At 43.6% G+C, this 25,089-nt stretch overlaps 2 protein-coding genes across 7 annotated transcripts in view; one reads left to right on the top strand and one right to left on the bottom strand.

Moving 5' to 3' along the window:
• Positions 1 to 13,119, bottom strand: part of zcchc2 (zinc finger, CCHC domain containing 2) — a 31,287-nt gene extending 18,168 nt beyond the window's left edge. For 4 of the 6 annotated variants that reach the window (XM_072668617.1, XM_072668613.1, XM_072668615.1 and 1 more), the window contains exons 1-3: positions 12,129 to 13,119; positions 6,269 to 6,419; positions 5,742 to 5,812 (exon numbers count right to left, since the gene is read on the bottom strand). In XM_072668617.1, the coding sequence (XP_072524718.1) occupies positions 5,742 to 5,812; positions 6,269 to 6,419; positions 12,129 to 12,923 (1,017 nt within the window). In that variant the 5' untranslated portion in view covers positions 12,924 to 13,119. The remainder of the gene's footprint in view (positions 1 to 5,741; positions 5,813 to 6,268; positions 6,420 to 12,128) is intronic. The other 2 variants (XM_072668616.1, XM_072668614.1) reach the window with 2 other exon arrangements.
• An 8,021-nt stretch (positions 13,120 to 21,140) lies between these two features.
• LOC140545615 (uncharacterized) overlaps positions 21,141 to 25,089 on the top strand; it is a gene marked incomplete at its 5' end in the record, with an annotated part of 44,898 nt that continues 40,949 nt past the window's right edge. Inside the window, 5 exons of the mRNA XM_072668486.1 lie at positions 21,141 to 21,237; positions 21,760 to 22,323; positions 23,629 to 23,794; positions 24,311 to 24,536; positions 24,831 to 25,004. Coding sequence (XP_072524587.1) covers positions 21,141 to 21,237; positions 21,760 to 22,323; positions 23,629 to 23,794; positions 24,311 to 24,536; positions 24,831 to 25,004 — 1,227 coding nt within the window. The remainder of the gene's footprint in view (positions 21,238 to 21,759; positions 22,324 to 23,628; positions 23,795 to 24,310; positions 24,537 to 24,830; positions 25,005 to 25,089) is intronic.

Here is a 25,089-nt window from a genome sequence, read left to right as displayed (position 1 = left end):
TTTATTTAATTTATTATGTTATAGATTATAAGAATTTTAAATACATTTAAAAATATAAATTAGATATATATTTTTTTTAGATATATAACTTCTAAATATTGTTGTCCCTCAGTCCCTGTTTCAACCCCCATAAGACCCGCAAGTCATTTCTCAAAACAAAAATGATGGATTTTGACAATTTTGAGGAAGTGACATCAGCAAAGTCTCCTTGACCACATGGTTCAAATAGGTAAGATTCATCTATTTATTAAAACATTTTTTACTTTTAGATGAAGCTCAAGCTCAGTGTTTCAACCCTCTTCCTACTTAAAATATATATTTTTAAGTATATATTTAAAAAAGATATAAAAATATATAATAAAAATATATCATATATAAAATTAATTATTAATAAGATAAATAAATTACTAAAACACATAATGAAAAATTTCAGATTTTATCATCAACCACAATTATGAAAGCAGTGCATTCAGAAATTGCAATATTAGCAAAGGGTATTGACTAGAACCGGCCTACTGAGAAGTCCTACCTACTGAGCAGATCCTTAGATGATTAAGTGAATATCTAATGACTAGAAAATGAGTGAATACGAGGAGGCAAACGGTCTAGAACAGACTGGCTTTAACTCTTCTTGCCACGGAGGCCCAACCACCACTCCTGCTCAGTAAGTATGCAGCTCAGCCTGAGCTAAGAAAGATGGATGTTCTGGCAAAGGCACACTCCCACAAGCAGATGGTACTGCCCAGCAAGCTCCAGCTCCCTTCTGCAGGCTGGCCTATATGTGCTTGTGTGTCCAGGCTGAGCAAGTCATTCCCTTCGCGATTAAAAGGAATAAACAACAAACACTTTAGCGTCATATTTACATATTTAGCATCTGGAGTGACTTGCTCCTTCAGTTTTACACTGGAGCTGCAATGCTAATATAGCTAACAAGAACCTGAAAAATCAACGAAAGTACGGACCTTTAGTCTTCAAAATGTCCAACTGCTCGGCCCATTTTCAAGTATACCAGTCTCACAAAACGCCAGACACCACACAAGCAAATCTGTGAGATTACTTCACAACCACGTGGTTTTAGGAGAGCGTGTGATGGTTAGGTGCTCCAGTTTGGCCAATGCTAACTGGTATGCTAGAAGTTTCCACAATTAGTTAGCCATGTTAGGCCAACTTCAGAGACAAACACGTTGTGTCCGACTGATTAAATTTAGGGTCTCTGGACGTATATGGATCAGTTCTTCCACTGCTCCACAGCTCAATGTTGGGTGGGCTTTATACCCCATTAACCCACCCCTGGTATGAGGCAGCATGGTGCCAATAGGTTCATGATGTTTATCTGCTGCGGAGTTTCCTAATCTATTAGCAGTACTTCTCTACAGGAACTGTGCATTTGCACATCTGTGTCAGCAACGGGTGCAACTTAAAGTAGCTGAATGCACTCATTAGAAGGGGTGTCCACAAACTTTTGGACATGTATTCTATGTGTATAGAAGAGGTTTCTTGCTGTTAAATTGGATGTAGTAAATGGGAAAACTAGGTCAAGTATTCAATGCCACTGTAGCTATACACTACAGTTCATTGAAATCCAGGGTATTGAACCCACAACCTTGCGATCAGCAACCCAGATGTCTAACCACTGAGTCAACACTGCCTGTGGAGATAAATCTGAGGGGGAAAAAAATGTCCTATAACTACTTGCATACCAAGATCAGATCACTGTGTGCATGAGGTCTCTCTTGTGACATTAGATATCATCTCCCAAAGTCCAATATTAGAAGAAACCATAACATTAGAAGACTCTGGAACCCTCCAGATAACGTTCTAGATATTCAGCTTTTTATAATTTAGCCTTAGAAAGCCTCATTAACTCTTCCTTAACTGTCAGAGGATGGATTTACCCCCAAAAAAGGGCTGTCGTCAAATTCTGAGGAGCATTTAGTCCTGCATATAGAAGCTACACACGTTCCATGTGCTCCCTGAAACACCCAGCCCTCAGCTCTGATCAAAAGGATCTCTCTCCCTCTCTGGCTTTTCCTTTCCCTCAAAGGGAGGAGTGTATCCTTAGGCTGCTCAGGCTGGAGGCGTGTGCGAGACATATTGAGGACACTTGTGAGGATGTGACTAGCCTTTCTCCCGCCTCCTCCAGCTTTCCCCGACACCAGCCAGCAGTGATGGGAAGTAGCTCTGACACTGCTTACAGTGGAAGTGTTCTTGGACGGCACTGCGTGTCATTATTAGCTCGGCGTGTGGCGACCCACAATGCCAGCGAATCGGTTCAGTCCATGCCATGAGCAGACAGAAATCTATTCAGTCAGGAGGAAGAAGACACTGGTGGGCTGCTTGTTTGGTTTTAACTCGTCTAGTAGTGTGTGTGTGTGTGTGTGTAGGGTTGTCAGAATACCAGAACCATTAGGCTTCAGGTTTGGCCTAATTCTGGGTCTGGGAAACTGGCTCCAGGCTTAACCTTACTATGGGAAACTTGTTCCAGGTCTGGCCCAATTCTGGATCTGGGAAACTGGCTCCAGGCTTAACCTTACTATGGGAAACTGCCTCCAGGTCTGGGAAACTGGCTCTAGGTTTGGCCTAATTCTGGGTCTGGGAAACTGGCTCCAGGTCTGGCCCAATTCTGGGTCTGGGAAACTGGCTCCAGGCTTAACCTTACTATGGGAAACTGGCTCCAGGTCTGGGAAACTGGCTCTAGGTTTGGCCTAATTCTGGGTCTGGGAAACTGGTTCCAGGTCTGGCCCAATTCTGGGTCTGGGAAACTGGCTCCAGGCTTAACTTCCCGTCCCGACCTCCTTACGCTCTTAAATCATCACCGAATGCAATCAAATCCTCACAGCAATGCTCCTCCAAAATCAGTTACTCCAAAGACAGTTACTCCAACAGAAGCTGAAGAAACTCTTTAATACCCTTAATTTCAGGCAATGACAGGAGTATGTGTCCTAATACTTCTTCAAATGTATCCTACAGGGTTAATAACACACTGCTGCTTCCCCCCAGTTTCAACACAGCAGATTTGATGGATGGATAATTAGCTGACGTGTTGAATCTGGCATGTCAGAGCCAAGAAAACACTGAACTGCACTGCCATGCGACGACCCCCCCCCACCACCCCCACCCTGCACTCACTGTGACAAATGTGAGCGAGTGACTAATTCTCAGAGAACAGCGGAGAAGGATAAACTCAACACGACTTCAAAAGAAGAACTGAGCCGCTGCCCACACGTTCACACTTCCACACAGTGAACAGGCCTCCAACAATCTCTGGGAATCCTCTCCTCTCCATCAGACCCCAGCAGGAAGTAGGAGTGTGTGTGTATGTGTATGTGTGTGTGTATAAGGGGGAACTGGGGGAGGGAGGGTCTTCCTGGCTAAACTTACTCACTTTCCCTCCAGAACCACAACAGGCACCCTGCAACAATGACAGGAGCCATTAGAGAGGCAAGAGTAAGGCCAACACACAAAACACAGCCCCGTTCCTTTCACTCTCGCTCCCCTCCTCCCTCTTCCTCCATCAGACCACAGAGAGAGGGAGCGAGTGCGAGTATGTGTGTGTGTGTGTAGTCTGGCACTGAGCCAACCTCCCTCTCTCTCGCGCCCTCTCGCTCGCTCACTCTCTCGCTCTCGCTCTCGCTCTCGCTCAGAGCCGGGCCAGAGGCAGTCCACTCTGTCAACAACCGGATGTTTACAGCTCAGGCTGTGCGTCCCTCTTCGCCCGGCTGAAGGGAGACGCAGGAGCTACTGCGATCACATGCAGCGTCCTGCCCAGCAGAGCGAGGCTCGAACCCCTGTCTTTTCTGTGGTTGGGCAGGACTAAATGTGGCCAATCAGATGTCAGTTTGCCAAAAAATAACCAATCAGAGTTAGCAGTGCAGATTCCACTAAATAATTCCACTAGTTCGTCTAACCTGCTTCCCCCAGCGCCTCCCTCAGATACGCTCGGTGTGTGCGCTAGTTTCAGTTCTGTGCCAATTTGAATAATCGACTGATTATTTTGTCGATTAGTCGATTAATCTATACAATTAATGCAGAGCTTACAGGAGGAAGAATGGAAATGCGGTGCTGTTTTAAGGTGGAATGTCAGCTTCATGGCGCGGGACAAGCGCACTGTAGTCGCCGGATCCGTCGGATCCAGTGGAGTCATGACTCCTGAAGTTTCACCACTTTATTAAAACATGTAAAAATGGCAATAATAACAGCTAACCAGCATTTAAGATTATTATTATTATTTTAAATTTGCTTTTTTTTTTTTTTTTTTTTTACACAACGGTTGGTTACGTGGTTGCCACGGTGGTTCCACTGCCAATCATTCTGGACACGCCCTCGCAGTTCTAAGTAGGCTGCAGCACACAATTTATATATAAGCATTTAACCACGATTAATTAACTGCATTACTAAATAAACACATCGCCGCCATCCAATGAAAACCATGTAGCTCCATTTTTGACGGTTTTCAGTTTTCGTGGTTCCATTGTTTGAACCCCGTAGCTGCTTCTGTTCACTGTGTAAATAACTCTGGATGAAGGGACCAATAGAAATGCTCTAAATTACCTGGAATAAACTCTTAGTTTACATTGACTTCCATTCAAAGTTTAGGGAGTTTTTTTATTGGACAGACGATATATATCGAGCAGAACGTTGGTAAATGCTAATGCTGTGACATTTCTAGTATCTCACTCAGGTCGCTGGCACTGAGGTCCACTGCTACACTGGAGCTAAACAGATGGCATCATTAGGAGGAGGGAGCAGGCATTTTTAAATGAAGAGGATTAAATTCTCCCGATTAGAAAAGCATTCGTATTGTCATAAATATGAAACACAGCTCAGGCTGGGATGCTCTCCGGCTATATTCTAGGTTTCGGCACAGCGTTCAGGCTGAACCTGAAGCCCCCAGCAGCTGAGCATGCGTCCGTTTTTGGGACCTTCTGAGCTTCATGCATAATTCAAATGGAACAAGTGAAGATGAAGCACGGCATGAGGCTCGAGCAGCAACAGGCGAGACAGCAAGAGCGAGAGGGAGAGCGAGAGCGCCTCTGAAATCTAAAATGGATTTCTTGAACGCTATTTCGAGAGGCTGCACCAGACATAGCGCAGAGTTCTCTGATATTTACACGGGGAACCGACAATGACGCCTTCACGCACACTTTTTAAGACATCTGCGAGCACTGCGGGAGAACCTCAGACACGAGCTGTAGGGAACTGAAACGGTTCTGAAAGACCTTCTGACGTTCAGAGCAGATTCAGCCTCTGTTTGATGCATGCAACCTGCATGATGTAGGACACTAGAACACTCCGGAACGCTACAAGTGAGGGTGCACTCAGCAGAGAACGTTCTAGAACCATGCAAAAGGGAGGAGGAACATTCTAGAACCACTTAAATAGATAGAGAGCATTCTAGAACAGTGAGAATGGGGGGGCAGAAGGTTCTAGAACAGCGTGGCTAGGAGAAAACATTCTAGGACCATGTAAATAGAGAGATCATTCTAGAACAATTATGGGGTACAACTCAAATGTGTGACAGAGGGGAATAACTCTAGAACAGTGAGAACGTCACAGACTTGTACACACAGGGGCAGAGAACATTCTGGAGCCATGCAAATGAAGGAAGAACATTCTACCACATAAATGGATAGAGAACCTTCCACAACAGTGAGAACGGGGGGCAGAATGTTCTAGAACCTAATGGGGGATAATATTTCAGTCACTGAGGGAAGCTAAAGACAGTGAAAACAGTGACGTACCTCAAAACTGTACTGTCTGCAGTCGCCTCCCAGAGAGATCTCCTTGAGCACGATCTTCTCAATGTGCACCACTGTAACATCAAAACACAGGGTCATTAGACCTCTACTGTGGAGTGTTCTAGATTGTAGTAGAACCAAGTACCATCTTGTGAAGGGTTCTACCATCCTTTTAAGTCAAAGACCACCCCCCCCCATCCCATTTCAATCAATTTAGTATCTAGCGGCTTAGCATCGCCCATTCAAATTGAACGTTTTATGACTGAGAATCAATACAGGTCAGCCAATCAGAACAGAGCCAATCAACAGAATTTCTGGTAAGATCCTCTCCGGTAGAGAGAGTGTTCAGTGTAATACTCGCTCGACCATTTGACCGAAACCAAGTCCAGTTCACTTTAAGAGATACAGAGATGTTGGAGAGCTGGTCATGTGAGAAAGGTATAAACCTCACGGATGTCAAATGTCGTGGAGAAAGGAGTAGAATTCATTATAATCATAGATATCAATAGAAGCTCTCCTCTACAGCGAACCTGAAGACGTAGGCGAAGGATGAAGCTGTGATGATGTACCTTGCCTCGGAGGCATGTTGCTGAGGTGCTGGACTGGACCAGGACACGGAGGCCATGTTCTTCTCCCCTCAGCATGTGAGCACAGATAGTCCGGCCGGGAAAACTCGTTCTGCTAGAGCAAAAGGACAAAATAAGAAATCGCTGAGTGACCACAGCCATGTAGCATCATACTTATGGACAAAAGTATTGGGACACCTGCTCATTTAAGCAAGTTTCTTCTGACATCAAGGGTATTAAAAAAAGGGTGTATCCTGCTTTTGCCAGTGTAACTGTCTCTACTGTCCAGGGAGAAAGGCTTTCTACTAGATTTTGGAGGAGCACTGCTGTGAGGATTTGATTGCATTCTGTGACAGAAGCTTTAGTGAGGTCATGGTCAGGATGCTGGACGACCCAACTCACCAACTCCCCCAGTAATTTACCCAGTAATTTGCCAAGTAAAAAAAAAAACTCAGCCTCCCAACAGTATTGGATGGAGCACCATCATTCCAGAACAGGATGGGGGGGTTGTGTTGCGTTTCTGGCCCCCCGGACCACTATAAACATTGTGCTTTGGCCAGTTTGGGCACCTGGGCACACAGAGCTGCATCACACCAATCCAGCATTTGAGTTTCCTGGAGAACACTGGGTCAGCCTGGCCTTAAGCAAGTCTTCAAGAAAGGTGTATAGGTTCTCTCTCTCTCTCTCACACACACACACACATACACACACACACATACACACACACACATACACACACATACATACACACACGGATCTATTCCGGAAACAACACAACAATCGCTGGATGGGTGGTTTAAGTGTGTGTGTGTGTGTGTGTGTGTGTGTGTGTGTGTGTACCAGAACTCATAGGCTAACATCCAAAGGCATTTCCTCTCGATGACCTCAGTGGTCTGTCCACCATGTCATAGCAAATCAGGCCTGACAGCCACACCAGTTAAAGGTCAGGGTGAAAGCCGTGACATCAGAGGGGTTATTCTAAACTCCGGCCAGGCATCAGACGAGCGGCCCACTAGTAAAGAAAGTGATGCAAGTCCTAAAGCATCGGTGCCATGACAAGTGACCACAGACTAAATTCCAGCATACAGGTCAAAACCACTTGCTATACTATATGGCAAAAGTATTGGGACACCTGCTCATTCACTGTACCTTCCGAAATCAAGGGTCTGTAACCGTCTCTACTGTTCAGGGAAGTAGGCTTTCTATTAGATGTTGGAGGAGCACTGCGGTAAGGATTTGATTGCTTTCAGCAACGAGAGCCCCACCACATCATTCCCAACTCCTCATCCCAAAAGTACTGGATGGAGCTCTACCATCCATCATTCCAGAGAACACAGTTCTTCCACTGCTCCACAGCTCAATGCTGGGGGGCTTTAGACCCCTCTACTATCCCACGGCTGGCATTAGGTAGCAGCATGGTGTCCATAGGTTCATGTTTATCTGCTCCTTATCTGTGTCAGAATGCATCAGAATGCAGTATGCATCAGAAGGGGTGTCCACAAACATTTAGACATATTTTTGTTAGTGTATGTGTGTTGGAAACCCAATCCGGTACATTTGGAGAAAAAAAACATGGGGGTGTCCAACATGCGTTGCTGCCAGTGGCACTGGTGATATAGGTTGAATGGAGGTAAGAACGGATTCCACCAAATAGCAGCAAATCCTGGATCCAAACATCAAACCATTAATGAAAAGACTGAAGTATGGCTTCTACACCAAGACCGTGATCCCGAACATGCATCCAAACTCACCATGGACCGCCTAAAGAGGCACAAACCAAAGCTTTTAGAATGGCCCGCACGGTGGCCTGACCTAAACATCACATATACTTGTGGCTAGACCTTAAATGAACTGTGGATCTCCGACTTGGGGCCCTGTGTATAGAAGAAAGGCTTTCAACTGGCTACAAAAAGCCTTCCTTTTTTACAAGCTGTAATTTCTGAGGGGTAACTGTGCTTTCGGATTTGCTGAAAATAGTGTTTTTTGCTTGATTAGCCACACAGCCTGGGTTTCCTACTTCTCAACTAAAAAAAAAAGGCCAGAATAAGTCGTTTAGCCACAAGAGTGTCCGAACCGTAAACCCTTACAGGAGGTTTCAGGAGACGATGTAAGATTAGGAGATCAGCCCTTTAAAACATGGTAGGGAATTCTGTCCCCTGCTAAGTGTTAGTGGGTGTGGATTGGATTAGGGCCCGTCCTTTTCACTGGATTGGATTGGCTGGTTGGATACGGTCCCATCTTTGAGTTCTGGCGCTTGATTATTCCAACAGTTTTAGCACTGTGGGTTTGAGCCGTGACCTCAAGTGCCTCTTCTCCTAGATGAATCCGATGATGTTTAGTGACAGCAGTCTCGCTCACGATTAATCCGCATGGCCACGTTTCCCCCTCCGTCATATCGCTCACAATTTCCCCAAGCACACAGTCGGGCTACTCTAATGGCATGCTGGAAATAAAATCACATTAGCTTATCCGTATTCAAGCCATTACGTGTGCAAATGGCTTCTGGCTAACAGGCACAACACCACAACGGCAATGAGGACAGAGGCACAGAGGCAGACTGAGTCATTCAGGAGGCTGTACTAATCTAACAGTTGGGGAAGCCCCGTCGGGCAGGCGGCCTGGCCTATTCTAGAGCTGCGCGCGGCTTCATGGCCGAGGCCACACAATGCCGGGCCCACAATACGGCCATTCAGCCGAGACGCCCGATGGCTCTGATCAAAAGCATGCGAGGAGAATAGCGGCAGACACAGCCGGCACATCACGGCCTGAATGCCTGCCGAGGGCTGATAAGCAAGCTGTCATCAGGATGATACGAAGTCAGAAGGTTTTGGAGGATGCTGATGCCTGAAAGTTTGCTTTTTTTGGGGGGGGGGGTTATCTTTGTTTCCGGAAGGAAAGCTTTGAGATTTCAAAGGACAAGCCTGTGGAGAACAGTGCTATCAGTCTTTCTTTTAACTTAACAACAGAAAACTAAATCCATAGATTTCCCTTTTCCCCCCAGAATCCCTGGATTCTTGCAGCCACTTATCTAAAAAGGCAGCAGAAATGTGCCATAGGCTGCATGTTTACTATTTCCATTATACACACAGGCTGTTATTTGTTGTTAGCCATATAATATAAAAAACATTTAAAAATAAATAAATAAAAAAACCAAAAAAATATTAAAATAGAAAAATATATATATAAATAATTATAAAATAATTGTTTTTTTTTTTGTTTTTTTTTTTAATAAATACATGCTCACACACTTCACTCAACTGTACAGAGGTCCATAATAAGGTCTCTCAGACTCACTGAAGTGGTTTAGGGTTATATATACAGTTATATAAAGGTATACGCTATATAAAGCCACAACATTTTACCATGTAGCCGAACCCTGAGGGCCAACATCCACCTGAACACGGTAAGGTAGCTATGATATAAAAAATAAAATACAATAAATAAAAAAATTAAAGGCCACTTTTGACTTCCAGTGCTTGTTAGCAACATTAGCCTTGTAGCTAGTCTATAGAACATGGTTTGGTAACACTCACCAACCTCACCAATCAATAACTGTAACAAGTGTAATGGTTTTAATATGACCAATGTTTTTTTGTTTTTTTTTTGCCATTTTCAAAAAGCACTACAAATGAGGTACAGCCTATAAGCGGATGGGAGGGGTGTGGCTTGAGCCATACCACACCCCCCCAAACTAGAAGAGCTGCACTTTTTGGGCTCATGTTGTAAGAAAGGATGGTGGATAAACCTAGGCCCTGTCCGCATGCATCACACAGAGACGGAAATGCATGCATTAGCATGCTAGCCCTGTATGGGATGACGAGAAGGAAGGTTTAATCCCAAATCACAAACTGCTCCCTATGTAGTGCACTAAGCAATCCCTAAAAAGGTTGGATTTAATATTTAAACATAGGATTTTATATATTTGTAATAGAACAGTATCTACATTTATTCATATGTGATGACTTATGTAGTTCACTATATAGGGTTTAAGGAGGTATTTGAGATCCAGCCAGGAACATGTATACGTTGTGAGGTCAGCGTTTTCATACAGCTCAGTTATCCCTGTTCACACGACAATACTGAAAAACAGGGTTCCCTAACAATCCCCATCTTAAAGAGCATTTTCAAAAAGTGAGTTTTCGGGTGGACGCGAGGCCAAAATGCAGACACAACCCCTTCACCTATCCCTCAAAAATATCAAGATACGTCTGGACGGGGCCTTAAGCCTCATCCATAAAGAACTGTTTGGCATGACGGCTTAGTCTTGGGCTCCACCCACACCTACACGTGCACTATAAAGTAGATTCTTAGTAGATCTTTTCAACACATCTGAAAAATGAACGTTAGGGGGTCAATAACAAGTGTGTGGAGGTGGGGCCTTGAGATAGGTGGGCAGGCTAGAAAGCAGCCAATCAGAGGCCTTTCTGCTTCATACACTGCCAAGACGACCACTTTGAGCATTAACGTTTTAAAGGTTTCCACCCACCACTATGTAATAGGGAGAAAAATCATTTCTATTGTATCATCAATTGAGGCGTTGAGGAGTTACAGACGCAGCAGAACTGAATTTGTAACCACTAGGGGGCGCACTTGCCAGGACAGCAAAAGCAATTTCTTTACTGACTGCTACAAAGAAAAGGTCTGTCAAAATATTTGTAGCAAGATTTTTCACAATCATCAAAATCAGCAATGCACTATGCCAGAACAGTGGGCTGTGATTGGTCGTTAGTCAAATGGCCTCTTCCTGTGAAAGGAGGCGGTTCTTTCAGCACCTTTACTTTCTGAAATCAACAATCACATGAAGACCGAAAACGTCCAGCCAGATTCACAGCTGCTACACATCAGTAATCAGTTATGCTTGAATATCTGCCCTCAACACATGGACACTGCTGAAGGCCTCCAAACTCCTCCTCGACCGCTTGACCTGAGGCTCATTCTTCACAAACCCATGGGATTTCCCCAGGTATTTCCTATCCACATAGCCGACCAGTAGGAAGCCTCTGGATGGCAGAAGCCCCTCCCATTGCCTACTGCTATTGGCTGAAACATGCATGGACACAGGCTGACCAACTGTCAGTCATGTGAAACTCCTTAAGTCAGTCATCTGATAAATAGGAAACCCTCAACCGAGGGAATATTTAAAGCGGTTCAAATTGGGGGTCAAGCGAGAGCATGATGTTTGGCTACTTTTTAGGGCTGTTTTACCCCCTCAATAAACTTCTACAGTAGTCCAACATGGTCATTAAATAGGTTGAAACTGAAATTAGAGCTGAGGTAAGAGTGGGACTCTACCAGGGTAGGGGGTTAAAGCCACCATGGCTCTTCCTTCATTCCTGAAAAGAGCATGATTCATCAAGAGCTGGGGGATACCAGCAAGTGGACGGTGTTTGCCTACTTCCTGGGGCTGTTTTACCCCCAAACAACTGCTGAAGTATTTAAACATGGGATGACAATAGTAGAAAATAGACTAGGCCTATCAGGGTTTAGAGCTCCATTCCTGAAAAGAGCATGATTTACCAAGACCACCAAGAACTCAGGGGGTCATGAGCAAGTCGGTGGTGACGTCTGCCAACTTTCTGAGGCCGTCTAACCCATAAACCAACTGCTGAAGTAGACAACCACGGCCGGCCCATAGGCTGGAGGAGGACATGGAGTAGAGGGAGCAGTGGAAGCCTACCAGGGGTTGAGTTTCACACTGTAAGGAGCATCATGATTCATCAAGAACTAGTCAATGAGCGATGAAAACTATCAGATATGAGGTTTGGCTATTTTTTCTGTGGTGGCTTCAAGCATTAAACGTAGAGAAACAACAGAGTGAAGCTACCAGTGTTTGAGCTTTGGAGCTCTTCCTCCTCCTCCTCCTCCTCCTCTCCTCCATTAACGCCTCCACTCTCTCCACCTGAGCTCTGACAACCTCCCGCTGGTGGAAAGTGAACGCCGGGTGTAAGGAGGCCATGGTGAAGAGCAAAGCCAGCTGCTCCAGAGTCACCGGCTGCTCCTCCGCCTCCTCCTCCACCTCCTCCTCCACCTCCTCCTCCTCCTCCAGCCCGCCTTCACAGCTGGACTGTCCGGCGTGGAGCCCCGAGAAGGGCAGCCCGCAGCTCCTCGAGTGCAGCACGTCCATATGGCTCAGCGTCCTGTAGAGGATCCCCGCACACTCCCGGTTCTTGGAGCCCAGCAGGGACAGGCAAACCAGCAGCCTCGACAGCACGACGGGGTCGGCCACGTCCGTCAGCAGCGCCAGGTCGGAGGGGCTGTTCGCCCGCGCCTCGAAGTCCCGCAGGACGTGGAAGTCTTTCCGGGCCAGGTCCTCCAGACAGGAGCCCAGGAAGCGGAGTTCGAGCGGCTGGCACATATGGAGGAGACCGCACATGAACTCCACTCGCTTGGCCGGGCTCAGGCGCAGACCGAACCACTCGAACACCGCCTCCTTGTCGAGGGGCAGCGGCGGGCGACTCCGGCTCCTGCCCGGCTCCTCCGACCCGTTGCAAGCGGCCGAGCTGAACGCGGACCCGAACGGGCAGCTGGAGCCACGCTCGCCGCCTTCCCGTCGCTCCCCGTCGCCCGGGCTGTCGCCCCCCTCCTCCGCCGCTCTCGCCGGCAGCCTCATCCTCAGCATTATCCGCTCCGAAAGGCGATCTGTTGAGCGAGCATCGGTGATACAAGTCCGCAGGTTCCGCCGTTCCGCTGCTTTTCAGACATCCGAGAAGAAATAATGGACTAACTCGAACGGAATTCGCCAAAAAATCAATTTTACGATTCTCTCGCCAGGCTAGGCGGTGTGGTTGTGGTCAGTTTGCCAGATTACTCGCTCCGCCGTGCCTCCAGAAAATACTGTCAATCACCCGGGACTCCTCCCACCCGCCCGCTGAACTGCTGGGTCCTAAACTTCCACTTATCCTGAAACGAAACTGCAATTTACAGCCTGTTTCCTCACGATTAATCGGCGAGAAGTGTAAAATAATCGAATAAACCGATTAATAATCGTAATAAACTGATTAAATAATTAAAACAATTAAAATTACTTCAATTCAAATGTATAAACGTATGTTTATTTCACCTTCTAATCAATTATTTTAAAACTTACATATATATTTATACACAATAGAGAGTCTCTTTACATAATACTGTATTGTTTCTGTATATTGTTTGCATTTTCCCATTTATTTAGTTTATTTAGTCCACCCGCTGAACTGCTGGGTCCTAAACTTCCACTTTTCCTGAAACAAAACTGCAATTTACAGCCTGTTTCCTCACGATTAATCGGTGAGAAGTGTAAAATAATCGAATAAACCGATTAATAATCATAATAAAAATAACATTTTTCAATTAGAATTAGATCAAATTTATAAACGTATGTTTATTTCACCTTCTAATCAATTATTTTAAAACTTACATAATAGAGTCAAAAATAACAATAGAGTCTCTTTACATAATACTGTATTGTTTCTGTATATTGTTTGCATTTTCTTATTTATTTAGTTTATTTAGTCCACCCGCTGAACTGCTGGGTCCTAAACTTCCACTTGTCCTGAAACGAAACTGCAATTTACAGCCTGTTTCCTCATGAATAATCGGCGAGAAGTGTAAAATAATCGAATAAACTGATTAATAATCGTTATAAACTGATTAAATAATTAAAACAATTAAAATTACTTCAATTCAAATGTATAAACGTATGTTTATTTCACCTTCTAATCAATTATTTTAAAACTTACATATATATTTATACACAATAGAGAGTCTCCTTACATAATACTGTATTGTTTCTGTATATTGTTAGCATTTTCCTATTTATTTAGTTTATTTAGTTTATTTAGTCCACCCGCTGAACTAGCAATTTACAGCCTGTTTCCTCACGATTAATCGGCGAGAAGTGTAAAATAATCGAATAAACCGATTAATAATCGTAATAAACTGATTAAATAATTAAAACAATTAAAATTACTTTAAATTTTTCAAGTAGAATTAGATCAAATGTATAAACGTATGTTTATTTCACCTTCTAATCAATTATTTTAAAACTTACATATATATTTATACACAATAGAGGTTCTCCTTACATAATACTGTATTGTTTCTGTATATTGTTAGCATTTTCCCATTTATTTAGTTTATTTAGTCCACCCGCTGAACTGGCAATTTACAGCCTGTTTCCTCACGATTAATCAGTGAGAAATATAAAATAATCGAATAAACTGATTAATAATTGTAATAAACTGATTAAATAATTAAAACAATTAAAATTACTTTAAAAAATGTTAAAACATTTCAATTAGAATTAAAGCAAATGTATACATTTGTTTATTTCACCTTCTGATCATTTATTTTAAAATGTACATTTATATTTTTACATAATAGGGAGTCTCCTTACATAATACTGTATTATTTCTGTATGTTTTTAGTATTTTTCTGTTTATTTAGCTAGTATATTATAGTTCTGTATATTAGTGATAGCCTGCTTTAGCATAATTACCTAAAACTCACCACAAGCCTTTCAGTGCAGGAATATCCTGACATGTTGTACAAATTACAAACTTGATTTGAAATGGAATAAGACTTTGTATTTATATGACTTTTATTTTGTGTTATATTTGACACATCTGGATTGCATTGCTCACAGCTGAAACTAAAACATATAGGACACCCTATTTAACCCCTTTAACCCCCCCCCCCTTCAAATTCTACTGGTTACTTTCCCTATGTATTTTATAGATGGGAGGTCTCCCACCAGGGAGCAGAAAACATCTGCTCTAATTTTATTATTTATGTGCTTAACTGTTATTTATTAAATAATGTTAATAGCATTATTGTTATAATCTATATATTATGCAGTAATTGTATAATATAATGGCTGATTAATCACTTGGATGTTGTAGAGATCTTAAATATGTCTATCAAATATGACAGGGTTAGGTCATTTTACCACTAATAAAGCAGTTCACTATGACAACAGGCACTTTTTGTAGTGGAGGGGATCTAATTGACTCATTCTTACCACTAGGGGGCGATGTATCATCACAGTTGAGGCACAAAACATCTGTATTCCAAACACGTATGACCCTGCGGCCTACAGGAGTGAGGAGAACTCCTCTGTTTCTCATCTGTTTAAAGTTCACATGTGGGTTGAACAGTTTAAAAGCCTCTCTTGCACAAAAATGTGCAACTGAACAGAAGCTGCTATTGTACAGAAATGCACAACAGCCTATAGTTTATTTCCAGATGTGAGGCCTCCTCGCTCCACTCTTTCACACAGGTTTGGTAAGACTGTCCACAGGGGGGTGCTGTTGTACTTGAATAGTGCTTCACATCAATGAGACTGTGTGTCTTTGTTAATGTCCTTGTGAGTGCCTGAGCAGAAGCCATAGACCACCCTTCACTTATTTCATTTCAAGGCAAAACAGCTGATGCACTGAACAGATGACTCAACATTTTGGGTCTGAAAGGATGTGGAGTTGATTAAGAAGCTCTTACTGAGAAAAGAAACAAACCAAAAAGAAGAACAATGGACTAGACTGACCATCCACATCCAGACCTCAACATCATTAGAATTACTTTGATGGTGAGAAGCAGAAAATGCTGTAGGACTGAGAGAATGTTATAGGGCTGAACTTCAGAGTGTGGATATCCCCACTTATTCCAACTATATATATATATATATATATATATATATATATATATATATATAAACATATATATATATATAAATATAGTCATATTACAGTTTTTCTAAAACATCATTAATTACATGCAGTTTATAGAAATTGAATTTTCCTGTAAGAAAAAAAGTTACCCCCACATTTATTACTAATGAAAATGTGTAGAATTAGTACATGTTCAGTGACATTTCATATGTTGACACCATTTGATTAGTAATTTATTTAAACTCGAAATTAAATATTCTAATAAATTCCATGTAACGGTACATGTAGTAAATATAAAAAGCTGACAGTTAAACATGTTGAGGCAATAACATTGGCAGCAGTGTGCTGACGCTCTCATCCAAAATCACTTACAGGTCACTGGTATTACAGAGCTGGGCTACTGTAGTGTGTAGAGTCCCAAGGACTCTAGTCACCCAGACCAGGAATCAAACCCCAGTCTCCCACATGGTGTAACAAAAGACAAAAGTTTGTGGACATTTGTTTATGCACAGCTGTCTTAAAGTCTCTTCTGTTGTAGATTTGCTGGTGTTCTTGGGATCATTGTCTGGTTGCAAGACCCAATTTCATTCAAGCTTTAGCTGTTAGATAGATGGCCTCACATTTGACTCTAGAATACTTTGGTTTATGTATATATATATATATATATATATATATATATATATATATATATATATAACAAGTGTCTTCGGGGTTCCCTATAAACGGCAGTGGAACTTCCAGCATCTATATCAGCAGATCAGCTACGTAAATGTAATTAACCTCAAAGAAAAAAATAAAGAAGTAAACATGAAGAACGAAAGTAGAACTGAACAGAAAACAGATTCTTTTCCTTTCGATCTTCTTTATTACAAGACTCAGGTCTCGAGGCTGTTTTTATCCCACACCAGCTCGAGTCGGATGGTTCTGAAAGTGTTTTTGGAACCTGTAATCTTCACAACACTACAGTAGTAATCATAAGAGCTACATATATGTCCAAAAGTATCCAGACGCCCTTTCTAATTAGTCATTTTATTGCTGAGACAAGCATTCAGCTGCGCACACACACAGCTTCTGGGCTGAGTACTGCAACACAACAAGTCTCTATAGATCAGCATTCCCAATCCCAAGCATCGGCTAACAGCGGATCAAGCTCCATCCAGTACCTCTGGGATGAGTCAGAGTGGTGTTTGTGACCAATGGACCTTTGAGAGATGCCACATTTGACTCCATAAAGAACTATACGTCTATATCAACTATACTATACTATCAAGTGATGCTTCCGTAGACCTTCAAAAGCTTCTTTAAAGGTTTGTGGAACCATAAGCGTTTCTTTTTAGGCATCACTCAAAGAACCATCGGCCGTCGTTTCTGCAGCGACATGAGGACAAACTCCCTATTAAAGGCCATGACATAAAAAAAGCTGTGAGCAGATGTCCACAAACTTTTGGACACATAGCCTAACGACCTGGACACGACCTGGACAAATATATTGGAATACCTGCTATTAAAAGAAGGAGTCTATCCAGTGACTGTCTCTACTGTCCATGGAAGAAGGCTTTCTACTAGATTTTGGAGGAGCATTGCTGTGAGGATTTGATTGATTGCATTCAGCGACAAGAGCTATAGTGAGGTCAGGATGTTGGATGATCACCACCCCACCTCATCATCCCCAACTCCCCAACTCATCACAAAAGTATTGGATGGAGCACCATCCATCACTTCAGAGAACACAGTTCCTCCACTGCTCCACAGCTCAATGATGCTGGGGGTCTTTATACCCCTCTAGCCCACACCTGGCATTTGGCAGCATGGTGCCAACAGGCTCCAGACAGTCCTATTCTATTGGCAGTTCTTCTCTGCAGGAATTAGACAAGCTGTGCGTGTACATGTGCACATCCGTGTCAGAAATGGGTGCAACTTAAAATAGCTGGATGCTTTTATTAGAAGAGGTGTCCACAAATATTTGGACAGACCACCCCTTGGGGCCTACTAGCAGGCCCTAAACGGACGTTTTATACGTTAAGCTCTCTGCATGCCTTGTCCAGCACTGGTTGGGTCTTACTCCAGGGTTGCCAGGCCTGTGCTACGCTACCTGAAGCGTTCAGGGACAGGGTACACCTTCGGTAAGCCCACCTTTGATTCGAAATAGCTGCGCTAATATGAAGGTTTGTTTGAACAGAGGATTTGCGTCCGGGTCTGTGGGCACATAAATAAACACAGAGGGGGCCGTTTTAAAAAAAGCACAGTTTCAGGGCTTCGGATGGCACAGCTTCATGTGGTTCAAGCTGCTGTTTTTATCCAAATCCGTCCGGTCTGCACCTTATCCTGTAAACATACCTTTTCATTCAAGAAACCGGCCAGCTGAGAGCGTGGTGGGTAGCTCGCTCTCAACGCCTACCTTAGGTAAATGAGAACTGCAGCCGACACATCTGTGTTAATGTATTCGGCCTAAACGTTTGCAAATATTTTGATGGGAATGTCTGGAGAAGAACAAGGAGATCTTCCAGCATCTTTAGAATAAAGCATATCACAACCTAAACGCTTGCCTTAAAGGGAAATTCCACTGATTTATCCAAAAGTTCTGCTTAAATCAGTGGTTGAGATGTAGCCATTCAGGTTGGTTTGGTGTGAACTGGTTGGTTGTAGAGAAACTGACCGACTCCGATTTCTTTACAGTGGTGGTGAATGGAACCAGGCATCAGTCGCCATGACTGCGACAAAGATATAGCCACTTTATTTAATATGCAAAACTATAACAGTGGTATCTTCTGGGTTTTATGTGTAATACTCATGATGGTAAAATAGTGGGAAATCCTAAAAATGTAGTTTACTTGGGGGACTATTTTTTTCCTTATGACACCCTGCTTGTATCCCTCCACAATGAACTTATAGAAACTACTGTAGCTGTTTTAGGCCAAATTTTTAAATGAACACTGTTGTAAACTATTATCCTAGGCAAAACACAGCGCACTGTCAATTTTATTATGTGATCATTTTATGTGATGTAGCTTTTCGAGGCATTAAACTCTTCAGACGTCTGGTTCCATTCGCCTTCACTGTGAACCTTTCTGACCCAGCAGGTTTCTCCAGAAGGGAGCATTTCACAACAAACCCCTCTCCGTGAGTGTCACATCTTAACCATTTAATCATGCAGACAATGCAAACAGTCAGAGTATTAGTGCCCCTTTAATGTTAATGCATTGTTAATGGACTGCATAGCCTAATGCTTGACAGCAGCAGATACTGGCAGCGTCCGCTGCTCTATTTGTGTGAACAGGCCCTGGGCATGAAAGCGTGGAGCCGATTTGGTTGGGTTTTCTTTGAAGGTGGTTTTTGTGGAGGGGCTGAGCCCGCACTCCTCCCTTCCTCTCTCTCTCTCTCTCTGTCTCTCTCTCTCTCAGAGCCCTCTCACCCTCTCATTCAGAGCTCTGAGGTTATACGTCACTGTCTGTGTAGCTATAAACACAAGCTGCATCCATCCGTACAGCTGCACTTCTGCACAGTAGTGGTTTGCATGGCAGTGATGAGCAGAGTTTGTGCATTTTCTTAGACGTTTAGATACTTTCTGAAGCTGTACCGGACCCCGGATCTGCAGAGAGGTGAGTGACTCGCATGTCTTAAACTTTTCTAGCGAAGTATTTTGAAAATGCCAGCTGCTCTTTACATAGAAATAGACCAAATGACATGTTTACCTTGTGTTATATTAACATTACATAGCTTTACATTATTGCATGATTTCTCTTTGTTATTTCAGCCAGCAGCTTTTATATAGATCAACTAGATGAAGTGTTTTTTAAGCTCTATGAAATAATGTTAATATAAAAATTCCCCTTATATCAGTTTTCAACACCATTACAGTTCAGATGCTGGTTTTGATTGGATTTTCATTAGATCCTTGTTTCCCTGTCATTAGATCATTATATAGATTCTGCCTCATTGCCAAACATACCTCAGGGCTCTGTGGTATTGTGCACTATGCCTATTTGTAAATAAATAAGTTGTAATTATCGACTGGTGTACTAAAAGGTTTCCAGTTAGGAGGTACAAGATTGGACAACAGTGGCAGTACTGCTGCTCATATTTATGACATTAATGGCAAGAACAATCTTGTAGTGCCAGTTTCTTCTCAAAGTGGCAGGGAGCGTTCATAAGCCTTTCATAACAACTGACGTTAGCCTACATAAACATTTCTAAATGCTTAATCCAACAAGCATCACTTGTTGTCCCTTGCTGGGGTGTAATGGCATCAGAATGGACTGATCCTCTTGTTGGAATAGGCCTTTATAACCTCTATATTGCCGGTAAAGGTTTATATCAAGGTCATGTAGCCTTAGGAACCAACCTAATGTTACCAACCTTTGTTTAAAACACACTGAACCCTTGTTTTTTTATTATTCGGTAATTGAGCCTAATGCAGAATGATATGAATGATCTGGTAATGGCTTAGTTTAGCAGACGTTGTGGTGTCCCACAAGGTTCGGTTGTAGGGTTTGTGGAACTGTTGTTTGCTAATTGTGGATGTAATGTAGCAATAAGAAGGAGTTAACGCACAGGGATAAAGGGTTAAAACTAGGACACCTGCTCTTACATCATACACTATATGGACGAAAGTATTGGGACACCTGCTCATTCGTTGTTTCTTTGGAAATCAAGAGTATTAAAATGCGTCAATCCTGTCCGTACCGTCCAGGGAAGAAGGCTTTCTACTAGATTTTGCTGTAAGGATTTGATTGCATTCAGTGACATTGTGGCATTTAGTGAAGTCAGGATGTTGGATGATCACCATCCCATCTCATCAACCCCAACTCCCGAACTCCCAATCCCAAAATTCCAGAGAACACAGTTCTTCCACTGCTCCACAGCTCAATGCTGGGGGGCTTTATACCTATCTAGTCCACACCTGGCATTAGGCAGTATGGTCCCTTTAGGTTCATGTTTGTCTGCTCCTGAGAGTCCTATTCTATTGACAGTACTTTTCTACAGGGACTAGACAAGCTGTGTGTGTGCATTTGCACATCTGTGTCAGCAATGGGTGCAACTTAACAAAAGTAGCTGAATGCATTCATTAGAAGGGGTGTCCACAAACATTTGGACATCTAGTGTATGACTGATGATGATGAAAATCAGTATTTAGTGATATCTGTTTTACACACAGGAATTTGTAACTGCAACTGGATACAGTCTGAATTCCCTGTGGCCCTATAATGAGGGGATGGATGTTGGGAACGCTAACGGCCTGTCTGCTCTTGACATGCACCAGAGGACAAGACCAGGAGGACGTTCAAGCTGGTTTGTTGTCATGTTGTTTCCCTCTAAACTATTACTATGATTTTACTAATGATTTTTACACTAATGTTTGTTTTATTCAGTTGCTCCTCTGAGCTTCTTTAGAGACCTATTCCAGTGCACTAACACTCTCACCATCCACTTTACTAGAAACATCTGGCTTCTACTTCCAATTGCTGACCACTTTATGGGGTCCACCTACCTTATAGATCACATCATTGCAGACTGTAGTCTGTCTGTGGTAGTGGCAGTGTGTGTATGCACTGGTGTAAGTATACAGGCCCAGTAGTGTTGCTTGGCTTTGTACACACATCAGTTTGGTTGAGAGTGGTTCTACCACCCAAAATGATCTGGCCCAGACCAGCTCCGTGGTCAGAAACTGACCCTTAATTAAGGCCTAGTAGATTACCAACACCAAAACCATGCATTAGCAGATAAGCTACGGCCTCGAACTATTAACCGTTTCCAATAAAGTGGCTGGTGAGTGCAGTAGACCTGAGGGCAAACACTTTCCTGGACTTGCAGGTTGTAGCACCACTCCAAATGACTTGGTGTACATCATTGATGGCTCTTCGAGTCTCGGGGTTGCCGACTTCGACACGGCCAAGCGCTGGCTCATCAACATCACCAGCAGCTTTGACGTGAGTTCCCGACACACGCAGGTGGCCGTGGTCCAGTACAGCGACACTCCACGCCTGGAGATCCCTCTGGGGAGGCACCAGAGCACAAAGGAACTTCTCAGAGACATTGCTGCCATCTCCTACATGGGGGGCAAGACCCAGACCGGCCGTGCCATCAAGTTTGCCACCGACCATGTCTTCTCCACACCTAACCAGACCAAGAAAACTACCAGGAAACGCATTGCGGTAGTTCTGACCGATGGCCGGTCTCAGGACGACGTGGTGGATCCGGCGATGGAGGCCAAGGCCCAGAACATTGCCTTGTACGCTGTTGGCGTGGGAGACGAGATCACAAACGCTGAGCTGGTGTCCATGGCCAACAAGCCTGCGTCCACTTACGTGCTTCACGTGGAGGACTACACCTCCATTGGGAATATAAGAGACGTGATGGAGCAGAAACTCTGCGAGGGTGAGTTAAGCTCCACACAGCATTTTTGGGCCAGGCATCCCATCACAGTTCTCAGTGCTTGGCTTGGAGGGTCGCAGAGGCCCAACACCATCTAATCCTGAGGATGAGCTCTGGTTTGGAGATGATGGTAGCCCTCTTTGAACACTGTGTAGTAAGCCCATTTGAGATGGGGTGTGTGTGGAAGGAGAGGAGATGAAAGACTGTTGGATCTTCTGCCGCTGGGACTAATGATTTAATACTGGCTGTTCTTTCATTGATATGTACCCCCTCTGATTGCACGCAGCGCCTTAATTACCTCATTTTCCTCAAGTCATTTATTTTAGGACAAGTGTAAGAGAGGAGCAAGATGAAAGGAGCGATGCTAATGTTGCTAACAGTGAAGAAATTATATACAGTGGGGAAAAAAAGTATTTAGTCAGTCACCAATTGTGCAAGTTGTCCCACTTAAAAAGATGAGAGAGGCCTGATTAGCCATACATCAATGACCTTATGCTAACTGGTGGCTACAGGCCAATATCAGCCATGACATTAAACCAACCTACCTAATACTGAGTAATCCACCCTGGTGCTGACCATTCGAGGCATGGACTCCACAAGACCTCTGAAGGCATCATATGGTATCTGGCACAAAGACAGCAATTAGCAACAAATCCTTTAAGTCCTGTAAGTTGTGAGGTGGGGCCTCCAAGGATTACATCAAAAAGCCTTAGGTGTCCATGACCCTGTTGCTGGTTCACTGGTTGCCCTTTCTTGGAGCACTTTGCTCATGTGGGGTTCACATGGGTGGAATGTGGGCTAGGTGGGTTCCAGGTGGGTTTGTACATACATACGTTTATTCTGGGACCCAGCTTGGCTTCCCAAATGGGCCCTGTCATTACAGTTCACCATAATCTCACATGGGTCCCATTTAGACCTCATGTGCAGTGTACAATCTAGACAGAGCCCGTGTTAACTTCTCCTGGTCCCATCACTGACCATGGTGGGCATCCATATGTGGGGCCAACGTGGAACCCAAGGACAAAACATTCTGGAGATGTTCTGACCCAGTCGTCTGGCCATAACAATTTGACCCTTGTCAAAGTGCCTCAGGTTCTTATCCTTGACCATTTTTTCTGCTTTTAACACCAGCATCACTTTCAAGGGCCGGCTATTCACTTGTTTCTGACAGATGCCCCTGTGGATGAAGATAATCGTTATTTCTCAGTGGTGTTAATGTTATGGCTGATCAGTGTAGTTAAGTTCTAATCTGTCTGCAAGGAGTGTTTCATGTATTCCAACTCTTTTGTCACATGATCTCATCCGCAGAGTCAGTGTGTCCTTTGAGGATTGCTGGTACGGTGAATGGACAGAAAGGCTTTGACCTGATGAGTCTGATGGACATCGAGGTGAAGGCTAAAAAGGTCCAAGGATCTCTCATATCAGAAGGCGCTTACCAGCTGAACTCTCGTCTGAACCTCACTCACAGCACCAGGTACCAAAACACCATCACTGTAACAGGGAACACTGGCCTAATTAAAAGGTATAAAAGGACAAAAGTAATGGGACATTTGGTAATCATTTAGTTTTATCACATTTTGTGGAGTCCCACAAGGTTCAGTTGTAGGGTTTATGAAACTGTTATTTTCCAATTGGTGAAGTAATTGTGGGCCAATGCACAGGGGTAAAGGGTTAAAAATATTACACTGCTCTTACGTTATACACTCTATTAACAAAAGTATTGGGACACCGGCTCATTCAAAGTTTCTTCGGAAATCAAGGGTATTAGAAAAGAGTCTATCTTGCTTTTGTTGGAGTAACTTATCTCCATTGTCCTGGGATAAAGGTTTTCTACAAAATTTTGGAGCACTGCTGTGAGGATTTGATTGCATTCAGCGACAAGACTCTCTCTGGCATTGCTCAGAAGTACACTTTATGGCACCCTCTCTTCTAGCGTTTGTTCCTAATGTAAATGACGACTTGCTCTTGAACGCATTGATCCTTTTCACAGGGAGATCTTTCCGGAAGGCCTCCCTCCTTCGTATGTGTTTGTGGCTACCCTACGCGTCAAAAATCCAGCTCATCGCATGAAGTTTGACCTCTGGAGGGTTCTGTCAGAGGATGGGGTCAGGCAAGTTGCTGTGACCTTAAATGGAGCTGACAAGTCTGTCACTTTCACCACCACCAGCACAATGAAGAACGAGCAGACCATCATATTTAACGACCGAGGCATTAAGGTCTGTCAGACCTTTTCAACACATGAATGCTTTTCAGTGTAGAACAGAGGCCTTCAGGTCCAGTCCATAAGAGCTGCTGTTCAGCACGGTTGGGTATTTACCCTGCTTATACACCTGTAGATCAAGTTGCCAGGTTCTGGAGGTGTGTTTGTTGAGGAGAACCATCACTATTAACTGTGCTGGACAGCAGCCCCAAAGGACAGGAACTGAGGAACTTGCAGAAGGTCCTGTGGCTGGATTCTTCACAGGAATGAAGAAACTGCACAATAATTCCCCTCTTTTCTTTCCCCAAAGAGGCTCTTTGACACAGACTGGCATCAGCTGAAGCTCCTGGTGAAGCCCAAGCGCATCACTTGTTATCTAGATGATGTGTACGTGGAGGAGCAGCTCCTGGATCCAGTGGTTCCTATTTACATCAATGGGAAGACACAGGTGGCCAAAAAAGTCACCATAGACACCACTGTGCCGGTGAGTAGAACCTTCAACACACCTCATTATAGTTTCATAGTATACAGCATGCGGGTCTGGCTAGATACACTATATGTCCAAATGT

This window comes from Salminus brasiliensis, chromosome 23, assembly GCF_030463535.1.
Source record: "Salminus brasiliensis chromosome 23, fSalBra1.hap2, whole genome shotgun sequence".
NCBI lineage: Eukaryota > Metazoa > Chordata > Actinopteri > Characiformes > Bryconidae > Salminus > Salminus brasiliensis.
The sequence above is the reverse complement of the archived record's forward strand: the minus strand, read 5'-3'. Positions and strand labels throughout refer to the sequence as shown.